The sequence below is a fragment of the Schistocerca nitens genome, chromosome 2, assembly GCF_023898315.1.
Source record: "Schistocerca nitens isolate TAMUIC-IGC-003100 chromosome 2, iqSchNite1.1, whole genome shotgun sequence".
Taxonomy (NCBI): Eukaryota; Metazoa; Arthropoda; class Insecta; order Orthoptera; family Acrididae; genus Schistocerca; species Schistocerca nitens.
Window position 1 is genome coordinate 416,249,044 of NC_064615.1, and position 14,663 is coordinate 416,263,706.

Below are 14,663 nucleotides of genomic sequence, written 5' to 3' on the forward strand. Positions count from 1 at the left end.
TTATTAACTAAAAAATATAATACATACAGATAGATTAAATGTAGCAGTAGTGCCAGAATTCTTCTTTTTGGATTATTCATTTAAGTTGACAATGTAGAATGTTGCAAAAATAACTGGTTTGAAACTTAAAATGAATGAGCTGAATAATACATCCAAGGAGGAGATACTCATCTTTAATATATTAATTTAAATTTGTCTCCTTAACTAAGAAGAGTAAATAAGGCACCCCTTTTGTAAGAGCTTAAAAGTCACGATATTTTTACTTTTGTTAAGCACAAACAAAATAAAGGCACTAAAAATAGTGCTACCTCTTCAAACCTCTATGAAATATGACAAAATTCCAAAAACTTGCATGTTATATTGGAAGAACAAAATCATACTGAAATAGACACACACACTTAACTAAGAAAAGCAGCAAAATAGCCTGTCAGTCTAGCAATCTGAACAGTCAACATTTTCACCGATCCCCCTACTGGTTTTCATTTTCCATTCATTGTACAACTTTCTGCAACATACAGTGTTTATAAAGAATTTCACCCAGTTGATTAACTGAAGAGTCAGATGTGCAGTTGTGTCCCAAACAAAGTAATTTGTGGTGTGTATTTTCACTGTTAACCTGAGAGCCCCAGTAGGCATTCATCTAATTTGTATAGACACATGACTTTTTTGTGTTTCTGGCTCATTAAAATGATCTGAAGTGTTAAAACTTTTGAAGATTGAATAAGTATATCAATTCAAATTGTAAGACATGAAAAATAGTAGTATGTTATTTCAACCATATTTAATATGGATATTCATTTCTTTAATTGGCTCCAACTAAAAAAAGTCTAGTAAGTCAAGTAACTGCACAAGCTGATTTTTTTTACAGAATAGAAACCGCATGCTAATGGACTGGCGCAAGTGGTATAGTTCTTATGTTGGCTACAATAATTATGCCAGTTTATTTGTCAACAACAACAACGAAAATACATCTTTATGTTTTGCACTTAGTACATTGCAGACAGGCACAGCTGCCACAGTTGACATATTAGTATACAAAACAAATTTGATAAATCAATGAGACAGTTGTCTGGTGTCAAAACTGCACACTTCCAATAACAAATTTCTAAATGCTTAAATTTTGTCCTGCAACAAAACCAATAATAATATTGGTTTCTACAGTGTGATAGTCATTTACAGTTAGGATTTTATGTTCTTAGATAGATGCTTTACAAAGTTCAAGACAAAATTTGATAACCTCAAGAATTTGCAATAGATCATTACAAATTGCCTTTGATCACTACAGTGATTCAACAGGAAGTTGCAGGATAGTAATACATACTTTAAACCCACAACAGAATGCACCATGCAAAGGCACCTGTTATGAAGAAGTACTGAAAATCAGTAATGGCCTAAATTACGCGTATCACAGTACACAGCTCAGAACACTGACAACTTTACGTTCTAGATGTTCAAACACTGTTTAAAACTGCTTGGACTCAAAAGGCACACTTCTACACAGTAAGATACCTCTATATTATTTACAAGACTATTAAACAAAGGTGAATCAAATGTACAAAGTGTTAACACCAATGTGTCATCTGGCAGTAGAAAAATTTTGGAATCTTTGCTGTGGTGCAATACTAGAAACTTTTAACAACATGCAGTTTTCCAAAAACTGAGGAATACTGAGCACAATGTATTTCTATATTGTACTTTATGTGCCTGAGTGAAGTTACTATGCTTCCTCATCTTTCAGGTCTAAAATCTCACTCACAAACTCTGAAACATTTACGTCCACATTCTGATGCCGAGTTAAGAAAGGATGCTTGAGCAACTTTTCGTAGTTGGGTCTCTCTGTGAAGTCTTTCTGCAAGCTGAAACACAATGAAACAACACATTCACTTTTAAGGTTGTACTAGTACGCACCAAAATGGTTCTTCCACAACCTTAAGATATCTAAACAATGGATAGTGGAGCTATCAAACTAATGCAAAAATAGCTGCCAAGCATACTGAATGTAATAATCCATTTATTCTATGCACGAGGTAAACACCAGTGGGGAAAAGCACTGAATACTTTACTTATGAAGGCATAAGTGCCTTTTGTGGAAAGGTTATAGCAATTTTGGAATGTGTTCCAAATAAGTGTACTACTACTACATTTTACATAACTTAATAGTATTATATCTTTTGCTATTGCAAATTTACAGCTTTGCAGCTACTCTCTTCTTTTTCTGCATCCATGAGGAATGACAACTCATTTATGACCTGAGAAAAGCACTGCATGCACTCAGTGCTCCTGTGTGCACATTGTGTTTCGTCCAGACATACTATCAACAATGTCTATGGTTCTCAAACAAGCATTTTAATTCTGTATTATACTACAACCAGACATCTTTCAAGCAAATTTTCAATTTAATCACAAATAACTATTTTCAAAGAGGAAATAATACTTTTATAAAGATTTTTTCCCCGACACATAAAAATGTGACAACTTCTCTCTTACCACTGGCAGATGAAGTCTTCGAACTCTGGTGAGAATGTATCAGGAGGCAGTCTTGGTGCATCATCTTTCACAACTTGCTTCAATTGTTCAAATGGTGTACCCCATGTTTTATAGGGAAATTTGCCTGTGGCAAGTTCAATAAGAGAGATGCCTAGGCTCCAAACATCAGAGCGAATATCATACTGCGAAGGATTGCCTGTTGGGTCAATGCGCTCTGGCTGCAAACGAAAAATAATATTTATTTATGCGTGCAGAAAACCTAAGGGAATTTGCACTCTTACATTTGCACACAAATGAACTTATTACTAATACGAAAGTCTGTATTATATACACCCACAATAAAGATACAAAATAACTTCTATATAGATTCTGTATTCTTGTTTAAGGTACAAAGCAATGTTTTCTAGGCATAAGTGTCCTTTACAAGCAGCCCACAGCCATTAGATAGGAATTAGAGTACCCACAAATTCAAAAATAAATTATAAGCTTACTTTACCGGACAATTGTACATATTACATGAATATTCACATGATTTGTTTATACTGGAAAAAATTATCCTTTTAGATCACACACTACAGTTATTCTTCAGTATAATCAGTATATTCAGCTAACTGTATTCATGAACAGCACTTGCATATATCAAATTTACTGTTTTAATTAGAGACTATGGGATGATACCATACAACCACCAGCTTTAACACTTCATGCTTGGAGGTCAAGGATATACTCTCATGCCAATCATGTTCTTGCCCTGGCAGTAATCTCATTGTTCCACACCACATAAGATTCTCAATGCAGTAAGGGAAAAGGGGGGTGGGGCTGCATAGGTAATTAATGGTACTATCTGACTGACAGAATCTGAATTTTTCTTTTAACTGTTTACACTACACTACATGTGTATTAAGTCATTATATCTCCACTCAAAAGAACTCGTCCATCAGAGTTGTTTGCCTAGTTTTACTTCGGAAAAAAAAGTAATTTTGATTTTATTTACTGAGAAAATTTAGGACACCATGAGATATGAGATGTGCCAGCTGTGGTGCTTTAAATAGTGACTATCAAATTTAGGCTAATTTGAATGAGAACAGCAAATGAGGACACTAGAAACTTGTTTTGAGATTAAAATATTTTCAAAATAAAACAAAATGGAAGTATTATGCAACAAAAATATTAATATTTGGTCCCTTTGCTCCTGTGCTGCAGTACTTCTGATGAAACTCTGCACTTGGCACCCATCTGACTAGCAACCAAAGCTGATATTGCTATCGCACATTTCCACGTTCACACACTACAAAGGGCATGTTCAAGTAATCTCTGTGAAAAGCATCAGATCACACAAATCAAACTAATGAGTGAATGACAAAAGAAATGTATTGGTCATTCCATGTGAAGTGGTCAGATTTTAGAACAATCCCCACCTTACCACCTCCGATTATGTTTATACAATGTGTCAAGTTCCCTAAAAGCGTTATAGATAATTAAAACAAATTCTTGGCTCTCACTATGCCATACTTGTCCTTAGGGGCTGCTTACATGAGAACTGTAGAAATTTCAGAACAAGATGCAAAAGTTTTCATCATTCTTCAGGTGGTGCCTTTCACAAAATGGCTAACATACATCCCTGATAATTGGTATACTAGTTCAATATTGTGGGTTGTAAAAGGTTTAGAAGTATTCACTGCACCAAAAATATTCAAAGTTATCAGGAAGTTACACTGTAATGGAAAATGTTCAAAGGTCAGGTAGAATTATTTCTTGAACTAATTGTAGAAAGCTCTGATTTGGGGTGGTTTCTCGGTGGAAAATGTAAAATTTAGCTTTCAAGAATGGAATGTCCTAGAGATAAATGAAAGTTAGATTTTCCAGAAAATAAGACACAATTACTGCAAATTTCTTCAATTGTGAAATTTTGCATGTACATATTTTAGATAATTCTTGGTATATCTGAAAACATACCAAAACGAAATTAGTTATCCTATAGAGAAACACGTGTAGCTTCTGATGAATGTTGAATTAACTGCATTAGGGGTGGTTCTCTTGACTGAAGTCACAAATAACCTAAATATCAAGGTTAAAAAATTTGGAGTGCACTATGCTTTCAATGATCAAGGCCCAACTATTTCTGAACATTAAATATAGAATTGACAACTTATACAGTAAGGGTCATTGTACTCACAGCCATGTAGGGTTTACATCCTGCATCAATAGTCTTTGCAACTGAATCAACTAGGTAACCAGAAATTCCAAAGTCACACATTTTCACTTCGCCCTTCCTGTTGATTAAAATGTTGGATGGTTTTACATCACGATGAATCACGCGCAGCTTTGAATGCAGATAATGCAATGCATTAACAACCTAAATAAAAGGAAATAAATTAGAAAACAACAAAACTAAAATGAATAGCAATAATGCTAAAGTATTTCACTTACACTAAATTGATTTATTAATTGTTTCTTGTGGAAGACATAATTCTGAAGCACTGAGTACACCACGCGCTGATCTCTGATCACGGGAAACTTTTCCAGCTAAGACTAGTATAAGAGAATTTATCATTATGTCACCCACGGGTTGACAACTGTCTACCATCCACAGACAACTGGCCTCACAAGGTATTTTCATAAGATGTTGGTGTAGATATTCTCTCAGTGTACATTGAAGTTATATGAAGAGGTTGGAATACAATAATGCCCATCAATGACACTAAAGGTGTCACATTCTGATTCACCATCCTGCAGCCGAAATGACAACACTGGATATACTGCCCCCATTTCAACGGGGCAATACTCAGGATGACAATGTGAAACACCACATCATCAGGATCAAAGATGGATCCTGGACAGTCAGGAGAAGGACTGAATGCACTATAATGCTAAGCACCTGCCACTGAGGTACTGTCCAGGAGGCTTGGTATGGATTTGTTAACTAGTATGGACTGTGGAATTTTCCATGGCAGACATCTAAGGTTATGACCCTTCATCAAGAAGACAAAAGTGCAAAGAGATCACCCATGACCTCTGTATGAGGCCCTATTATAGTCCTGATGAGCATACTAATGATGGCGGCATCTTGTTTAAGGAAACTGACAGCCCATCCAACAATCACAAAGAATCGATGGGAGGGACTACATTTGATGCTCCCCATAGTGAAGAGGATGTGACAAGCCTCAAATGCAAGTATCCTACAGCAGCGCCACACAGAGGAAACTGATGTGATCTAGATCTAGGATGCTGTAGTCAGTTCCAGAGAGAACTTCTGAAACATTGGGTCACTTCTTCTCCAGAAGGTGCAGCAATGCCATGAGTTGTGCTGCATGCAACGTTCAAGGTTAGTGTCACTGGCTGGCACGCTGCAAGTTGCCAGTTCAAATCCAATCCTGAGCAATTACTTGTTATTTATCATTTGTTGAAGGTACCCAAAATTTCTTATGTTTGTAATGTTTGAATATTTTGGAATATTTTATGTTTCTATAAATAACAGTGTTATTTATTAATTGTAACAGTAGTTACTTTCGTAGACTTCAAGAAGGCCTACGACTCAGTTGACAGACAAACACTATTCCAGATACTTTATGAATCAGGGATAGATGAAAACACCAGAAGACTTGTTGAACAAACGCTCACAGATACAACATCAAGAATTAAGTTTCAAGGCGAAATTTCTGAACCATTCAAAATCAAAACAGGAGTTCGACAAGGTGACGGACTGTCCCCAATTCTCTTTAACTTGGTTTTAGATAAAGTAGTAAAAACATGGGAAAACACATTAAAAAACAGAGGCACAAAGGGTATAAGCATGGGCCAAGGAAAGAACAAATTTGAAGTAAAATGTTTAGCCTTTGCGGATGATATGGCATAACTGAAAACCGAACAGACGCAACAGTTATGCTTGATATGTTACACGAGATTGCTGAAAAGACTGGGCTAAAAATATCCTACGAAAAAACCGAGTATATAGAACACAAACATAATACAGAAAAGTTTATGAAAACAAAGTATGGAAAAATTAAAAGAGTTGATAGATTCAAATACCTGGGGGATTGGATCCAAGCCAATGGACTGGATAACACAACAAATAAAGAAAGAATAAAAAAGTTGGAATTTGCATATAAATTAACACAAAACTACTACAATAAGAAATCAATATCCATACAAGCAAAGATTAAACATTATAATTCAGTTATTAGGACACAAGCAACATATGGATCAGAGTGCCTAACATTGAATAAGAAAGGCGAATTAAGAGAACTAGAAAAAAAGAGAGAGAAAAATTTTAAGAAAAATTCTAGGTCCTGAGAAAAACAAGGAAAACAGGTGGATTAAAAGGAGAAATGAAGACCTATACAAAAATACAGAAAAGATCACAGATACAATGAGGAAGAGACGGCGAAAATTTTATGGACATTTAAAAAGAATGGAAGAAACACGGATTACAAAGAAAATTTTTAATTATGTTAGTAAGCTGAAAAACACTGTAGGATGGATAGAAGCAGTAAAGAAAGACGCCAACAAAATAGGTGTTACAGAAGAAATAATACGTGACAGGAATAACTTTAGGCTACTTATAGAAAATGCAAACTATGAAGAAGATGCGCCAAAACCTCGACCCAAGAGAGTGTGGACAGATGAGCAGAGACGAGCAGTTGGCGAGAAAATGAAGAAGTACCTGGAAGAACGGAAGAAAAAGAAACACCGTAAGTCTTAAGTTGTATGCGGTCCATAGCTGGCCAAATTCGTGTTGTATGTCCAGGAGGTAGTTCTGTTCTGTCCGAATATTTGCATCCATAATAAACGTGCTTTCAGAGCTAAGTGCTGTACTTAACATTGATGACCCAGTTTTCTGATTTGGACTCTACTGTGGTTACGACATGACAGTATACCAAAGTTCAACTAATTTATGCTGCTCATAAGCTATTTAGTGTCTTAGCTTTATAAATCTGTAAATGTTTTTAGGATGACAATGATCTTTAGTTAAAGAACAATTAGGTAACTATGTAGTAATATGTTGAGAATATGCAAAGATCCCAACAGCCTGGATGGAATTACTATTCTGTAACTGAAAAAGCAGTTTCATTTGAAAGATGTAATTCAATATTCAACTCACTTGTTAATAAAATTATAACATCACACTTTTCTGTTTTGTGAGGCCATAGTGACTATTCATCGAAATTCAAACACATTATCAACCCCTGAAACAGATGCTTCACTCCCTATCATATGTGGGATTTGGGGCTGACACTCCTCTAAGGCTAATGAGACTGATTGCTTGAAATTCAACTGGAGCACCTCATACAAATAGCACAAATGCTTCACCATATGAAAACCACTCCATGACCAACACTAATTTTAATCATGTCCAAATTTAGCAATATTTCATTCACTGCCTCACCTCCATAGTGAACCCATTTTTTGTTCACAAAATGAAATGAACGTTCTTATATGCCTCGGACATCAAAAACCATTTGGTCCATGAGGAGGTCGATATGTCAGCCAATGCTGAAGTCTGCCCACATCGTCAATCAACCTCCACAGTACTCTGACATTTACTGTAACCATCTGGGGCTGTTTTGAATGCTTTCTAGATGTAAATGCATTTGTCTTCATACTCAAGTCTTAGTATTAACTTATGATAGAAGACTTGGATACTTCATTTGCTACCTCTTATTGTGAATGAAGAGTTTCTACCAGTGCAAACTACACTACAGATTTCAGCAAATTGTAAGCCAAATGCATATTTTGCTGTGGAATTTAATAAAATTTCTTGCAAGAGAATGCTCTTTGGTTGTTCATATACACTTCTGCCCTGTATGCAACAACAGTCTGAACAAAGGAGTAGTATATTTGTAACTTGGTTTTTTTTTTTTAAAGTAGACAATTCTCAAATACCTATAAGTTCGAATACTGTTATAGGCTTTGTTTCCTGCTTTTATCTTTTCTTCAACCCATTGTTTCATTATTATCACTGATCAATAATGGGAGCAACTGACAACTTTGAAACATTTATTAGATGCCTTCAGGTCATGTGATGGTTTTTTGGCCTTAGAATCAGTCATTACAATGTATTCTGTCTTGTTTTCATTTACAGCAAGTCCAATTTCGGCTTCTTGTAGCATAATCACTTCAGGCAAAGGGTTACCTTCATAGTCTCCAATTTTATTGAACTTAGCATATGAAGAGTCCAGGGGAAAAACCTGATAAGTCCAAAATTCGAAAATTTGTTTTTTTTTTCTTCATAATTTAATAGACCAGCCAGTGTAGTTTCAGCTGGTTTTACAGAACTGGTCAAAAACCTCATGAGTCAAGATATATTCTGATATCTTGTAAGCATATGCAGGCGAAAAACATTATAAGTCCATGCAAAATGGGAATATCCTGACAAGACCAGATAATGCAACAACAAAATTTTATGACTTAATGATTCCCAGCCTGCACAGGTTTGTTTTCACTAATGTTATCGTCGTCTTATCATTGTTGCCACAGTCATTGTTGTAAGTTGACCACTATTATTAGCTTTGTGGAGCTAGTGAAGGAAGTTACATCTAGCATTCTATTCTGTATGTGTAAAATGAATAAAGAACACAGTGACTCATCTACTTGCAAAGAAAACATAGAATGTCATCAAAGAAACTGACAAAGAAAAGGAAGAAGTATGGTCACATTAGAGATGCCGCCAAATGTTTAAGATTGCAGTCATATGAAACAGGAGAACCATGTAAAGAGCAAAAACAATTGTTTTGATATTGTCAGTGATGAAAATAAAAGGAATATTATTAATAACATGAATCACTTTCAAAATCACGAACTAAACCTCTATTTAAGTGGTTTAATCACAGTGGTCCCTGTACAGCGCAGGCGTCCTAGAAGAGAAGAGCAGGAAGCAAACAAAGTTTCGTGATGCATCATATAAATTCAGTGTTTGTATTACCATTAATGGAAGTGTCCAAGAAGTACATGTGTGCAAGCAAGCATTTATGTCATTACATAGAATAAAGAAGGGCAGTGTAGATCATTTACTGAAGAAACTTAAATCTGGAGACCAACCTCTACGAGACAGGCAAGGGAAAAAAAGATCCCGCCCACAGGCTTTGAAAGATGAAACATGTGCAATAATAACAGGGCACATTAAATCATTTAAAGGTCGTAACAGCCACTACAGTTTGACAAAGTCAGAAAAAATTTATCTACCAGAGTCTTTGAATAGTAAAAAAAAATGTTCCATATGTTCAAGGAGACGTATCAGGATCAGAACATACCGCACTATATTCAATTCAGATTTCAATATAAGTTTTGGATATCCACGATCTGATACTTGTGGCTCCTGCAATGAGTATCCAGCAAAGAAGAAAAATATGGAGAAGGAACCGACTTTAACATCATCTGTTGAAAATAAAGTAAGGCTTCAAATTCCGAACTTCAATCCAATGAAACAGCCCATGAATTGCATCTCAGAAAACAAAAAGTGTTCTATGACAGGAAAAAAAAGTCAAGGATGGAATGTCAAAAAATCCATCAAAGGTTGCAATTACGATGAACTTTCCTTGTCCAAATATGATGACAAATGAAGTTTATAAGAAATGACAGCTTTCTGTATTAATAGTCAATGTTCATGTTTTGGCAACAGGGGACAGCTATTTTTACATGTATCCAGAGAGCACAGGCCGAAAAGGAGCATACGAAGTTTCATCGTTCCTTCATCATTTTGTGCACAATTTTCTAAATCCAGAAGTCAGACATCTGGGGATGATCTGCGACTTCAGCACAGGGCAAAACAAGAATGCCACTGTGTTCAGATTCCTTCACCATCTGGTCGATACAGGAAAACCGATTGGACTATGTAAAGATGACATTCCCCGTAAGACGTCATTCGTACCTCGAATGTGATAAAAATATTGCTATGACAGACCAAACTCAGGAATGTCAAATTCCAAAGGACTGGTGTCAGGTTTTACAGAATTCACGCACACACCCTTCACCTTTTGTCATCATTGATGTTGAGGAGCAACCAGAGATAATCAAATGCTGGACAGAGCATCTGGATAATACAATATACAAGAAGAAACTCCCTTTCCAGTCCGGGCCAATAAGAGAATTTGAAGTCACACGAGCCGGCCGGTATGGCCGAGTGGTTCTAAGCAGTTCAGTCTGGAACCGCACGTCCACTATGGTCACAGGTTTGAATCCTGCCTCGGGCATGGATGTGTGTGATGTCCTTAGGTTAGTTAGGTTTAAGTAGTTCTAAGTCTAGGGTACTGATGACCTCAGATGTTAAGTCCCATAGCGCTCAGAGCCATTTGAACCATTTTTGGAAGTCACACGACACCATGCAGCACGAGTTCAGTAGAGAGGAAGCTACAATGGAGCATATGAGCAACCTTCATTACTTCTTTGTGGAAAGAAAGAATAAGATTCCAGCCTGAAAGGAGGCAAGTTCAGCCTACCCTCTGCTCAATATGAAGGTATAGTAATTCTTTTACAGCAATATAATTTGAAAGTTTTTTTTATTTACAGAAATAAGTATTTTTTAGTATTAGGCATATAGCTATTTAAATTAAGAGATTCTGATTTTTTTGCAGGTGATCTTAAAATATCTGCTGCGAAATACAGAGATTTACAAGACTTGAAAAGATTTAGCCGTAGTGAAGTGCACATGTATTTTGATCGTCTTTTACATTAATCCACCATCGAAAAAGTGCAGAACCATTTATAGAAGAATATTAAATGATTATATGAGATAATTTGTTGTAACATGAATTTGAAATCTTGTAGTTACCTGCAATATGTTATGAACTTGTCATTTTTCCTCTGTACGGCCTGCCTTTGTAATAAAAATGCATCGTATTACTGTAAATCCTATTCAGATGTGTATAATTTCTGCAGTACTCTTTCTCTGAAAGATATATTAAGGTCTAAAACAAAAATTAAGAACTCTAAAAACTAAAATTTTACGAGTCTTGAAACTTTAAATTTCATATCCTGAAAGAAATAAGAATTGTGACTTCTCAGGTTTTTCTGCTGGACTATTCATATGTTAAAATTCCTGCCCTGAGATACAGGCCTCCAAAGATGACACTGCAAACATCTTTTTGAAGATGCGAATTCTGGAAAAAAAAAATTAAATGCTCTATCTGTACAGTTCTAGATATTTTGTTAGTTTTTTTATTTGAGTGATAATTGCTTTATGATTACAATTGTATGCTCCGTTTGGACATACCTGTCAAAGTTCTTTTACTGTCACCTTTTGAATTTTTTTATAATTTACAGAAAATTTTTTTAATGCCAATCCAGAAAAGTTGGATTTTTTTCTGTTGATTAGTACTACGTAGTACTATATTCTCTGTAAAGGAGAGCTACTTTTAAGTTGGACAGGTTTTATTTTTATTTTTTTATTTTTTAGCTTTTCAGAGTACGTCTTCAGTGAAATTGTTTCTTACTAATTTCTTTGTTACAATGTTTGTTTCTACTGTCTTTGTTGCAGTTACTTCTTTTCACTTTCATTGTTGCAGATATTTCGTACACTTTGTTGTAGTTTCTCGTCAGTTTCTTTGTCAGGGTTTGTTCATTGCAGGTTTCTGTATTGTAGCCATTCAGTGCTAATCTGTTTAGTGAAGAGGCTTCTAAGAAATCTGAGATCATCCAGTGAGTTTTGTGTTTTTGTGAGGAATTTGCCAGTTGACACAGTTGCAGTGTGTTTTGTGAAACAGACTGTTTGAAATGTCTTCTGACCGGGGCCACAGGAGAGCGAAGTGTGCTGACTATTTGCATATCCACAGAAGAGTGATATATAATACAAACAAATAAGTGTTCTCTTTTGAAGACTCTGAATTAAATACCCATAATCAGTCAACTACAGAGGTAGGTTTTAGTCCTGTTAAGAAACCGTGGTCAGTAAAGTCGAGTCATAAGCTCTGTGTGTCGAAGAAAGTACAGAGAAATTACTGAAGCTATGGATGAATACACTACAGTAAAACTGACTACACTCTTCAAACTAGAAATTCCATCTTCAGAAGAAAATGGATCAAAGCATTCTTGCACCTCTTGCCACAAATTTTTTGCAAATATCAACTCAGCTGTTGAATATTGTGCATCCTACAGTTAAAAGTTGCAAGTTTTAACTATTATTCCAGAGGTATTTTCAAAGAACACAATTTTGAAACACATTCCATCAGTATCAAAGTACATGGCAGACAAATCAAGAAATGTGAGGTCTGTAAAAGGGGTCTTTGGAAGACCCGATTCCTATTATGGTCATTCTGCAGAAGCAGTTCATGTTCAAATAGTGCAGTCATTTTATCTGGAAGACAAATGGGACTGCTCTCACCAGAGCGCCAACAAAAAGACACTATAACTGTAACATTTGATAGTCAAAACGTTGTGAAAGTGAAGAAGTACATGACTCGCAATATTAAAGAAACTTTTGCAATTTATAAGAGCAACTATAGAACTTCAGATATTAGAAGATCAAAATTTTGTGTACTACGACCTAAGTGGGTTATTTCCACACCCACCTAGAGAAAATTTGTGTGTGAACTGTGCTAATTTTGAAATTTGTGTGGTAACTTTGAAGAACTCACTGAAGCAAGTGACCAACATTGATTGGGCGTGTTAAGTCATTAGTAGTCTGTGACGCAAAGAGAGAGACTTGTTTGTTTCACGAATGTAGTGCTGGAGAGACTTGTTTGTTTCAAGAATGTGGTGACTGTCCTGGAAAGGGAGGACTGTCTTTACAGACACTTGGCCTGGAAGACATAGCAGATAACTCTGCAGAAATCATATATGCGGCATGTGAGGAAAATAAACTAATTAAGAAAACTGTTGCCTTTGACAGTTTCATTGATCAACTTGGCAAATGGTCAGTGAAAGCAGTAACACACCAGCATCTGAAGAAATTGCAACAACAGCACATTGCAGAAGTGAAAGGGCGTGTACAGGCTGAAGAACTACGTTTAGTGCTTCACTGTGGTTTTGCTGAGAACAGGTCTGTAATTCTGCCACAAGAAGTACAAGGTTATCTTTGGAGTACTGGCCAGGTTTCAATGTTTTAAAGGAGTGACTGACACATTTTCAAAACAAGACCCCAAGTGTTGCAGTTACAGGTGATGACACACGACATGACTCGGCGCATGCTTTGCTAGAAATGCGCAAAATTCTTCAACTGCAAACAGAGGCAGAGAAGATCATCATTATTTCTCATGGTGCTCCTAATCATTATAAAAATCATTACCAGATGTTTGAATTGAGTTAAGTCACTTGTGCTGACTGACTGGGTGTACGGTGCCACTGGTCACAGGAAGGAGCCTTGTGATGGTGTAGGATGCCTGCTGAAGCACCATGCTACAAAACATAATCTTTTAAGACCAAATACAGCTGCAATTCAGAATGCTGAGGATTTTACAAGAGTCGTAACATCTTACGCATCCACATCCCTCATGCTTTTGTACAAAGTGGAAATCGAAGAATTTCGTGAGCAGGAAAAAGAAGAATGGTCCAAACAAGCTATTCCTGTGAAAGGAATTCAGAAGACACATTTTTGGACTCAAAGTGATGGGCAAACTCATATTGCACACACTTTAAAGACCAAGAAAGAAGAAATTTCGTTTGTTTGGCCAACATCTCAGGAACAGCAGGATAATATTCTGATTCACAACCTGAGAAGCGGGAAGTTTGTGGTGCGTGTGTATGACTGGTAGATTTCAGAGATTATGGACACCAGTTAAACAAAATTGTAGTGAACTTTATGCTACCACGGGTACCAGCTGCTGGATATAGGTTTCCAGCTGAAGGACAGCAACAACGCTATCAGTACTCAATTCCTGTTCACAATGTTTTGAAGACTATAATTGCTCCAGTTTGTATTGGTTCAATATGACAGCATCACTATATCAAAGGAAGATACTGAAGCAGTGGAACACATTTTCAGTTCATTGACTGGCTAATTTCAGTACAAAACAGAGTGCACAAAAGTTGTGTAAATTGAAGCCTTTGAGTCTTGGGACCTTTCACAAATACATTTTGGAACCACTTAAAATGCTTTAAAAATGAGTCCCTTACTTATCTTTCAAAACTAAAATTATGTTAAATAAGGCTAGGTTTTGATTTTTTATGAGCCTGTCATGTGATAATGTGGTAGTAAAAGAGGTTTTATGTACGACAAAAAATTCAATTGTTTATAAAACCTGTTC

General features: G+C 36.0%; 1 protein-coding gene across 3 annotated transcripts in view; it reads right to left on the reverse strand.

Moving 5' to 3' along the window:
* Positions 1 to 780: 780 nt before the first annotated feature.
* LOC126236287 (dual specificity mitogen-activated protein kinase kinase 6) overlaps positions 781 to 14,663 on the reverse strand; it is a 49,717-nt gene continuing 35,834 nt past the window's right edge. For all 3 annotated transcript variants that reach the window (XM_049945472.1, XM_049945474.1, XM_049945475.1), the window contains 3 exons: positions 4,664 to 4,843; positions 2,488 to 2,705; positions 781 to 1,856 (listed from right to left, as the gene is read on the reverse strand). In XM_049945472.1, coding sequence (XP_049801429.1) covers positions 1,718 to 1,856; positions 2,488 to 2,705; positions 4,664 to 4,843 — 537 coding nt within the window. In that variant the 3' untranslated portion in view covers positions 781 to 1,717. The remainder of the gene's footprint in view (positions 1,857 to 2,487; positions 2,706 to 4,663; positions 4,844 to 14,663) is intronic.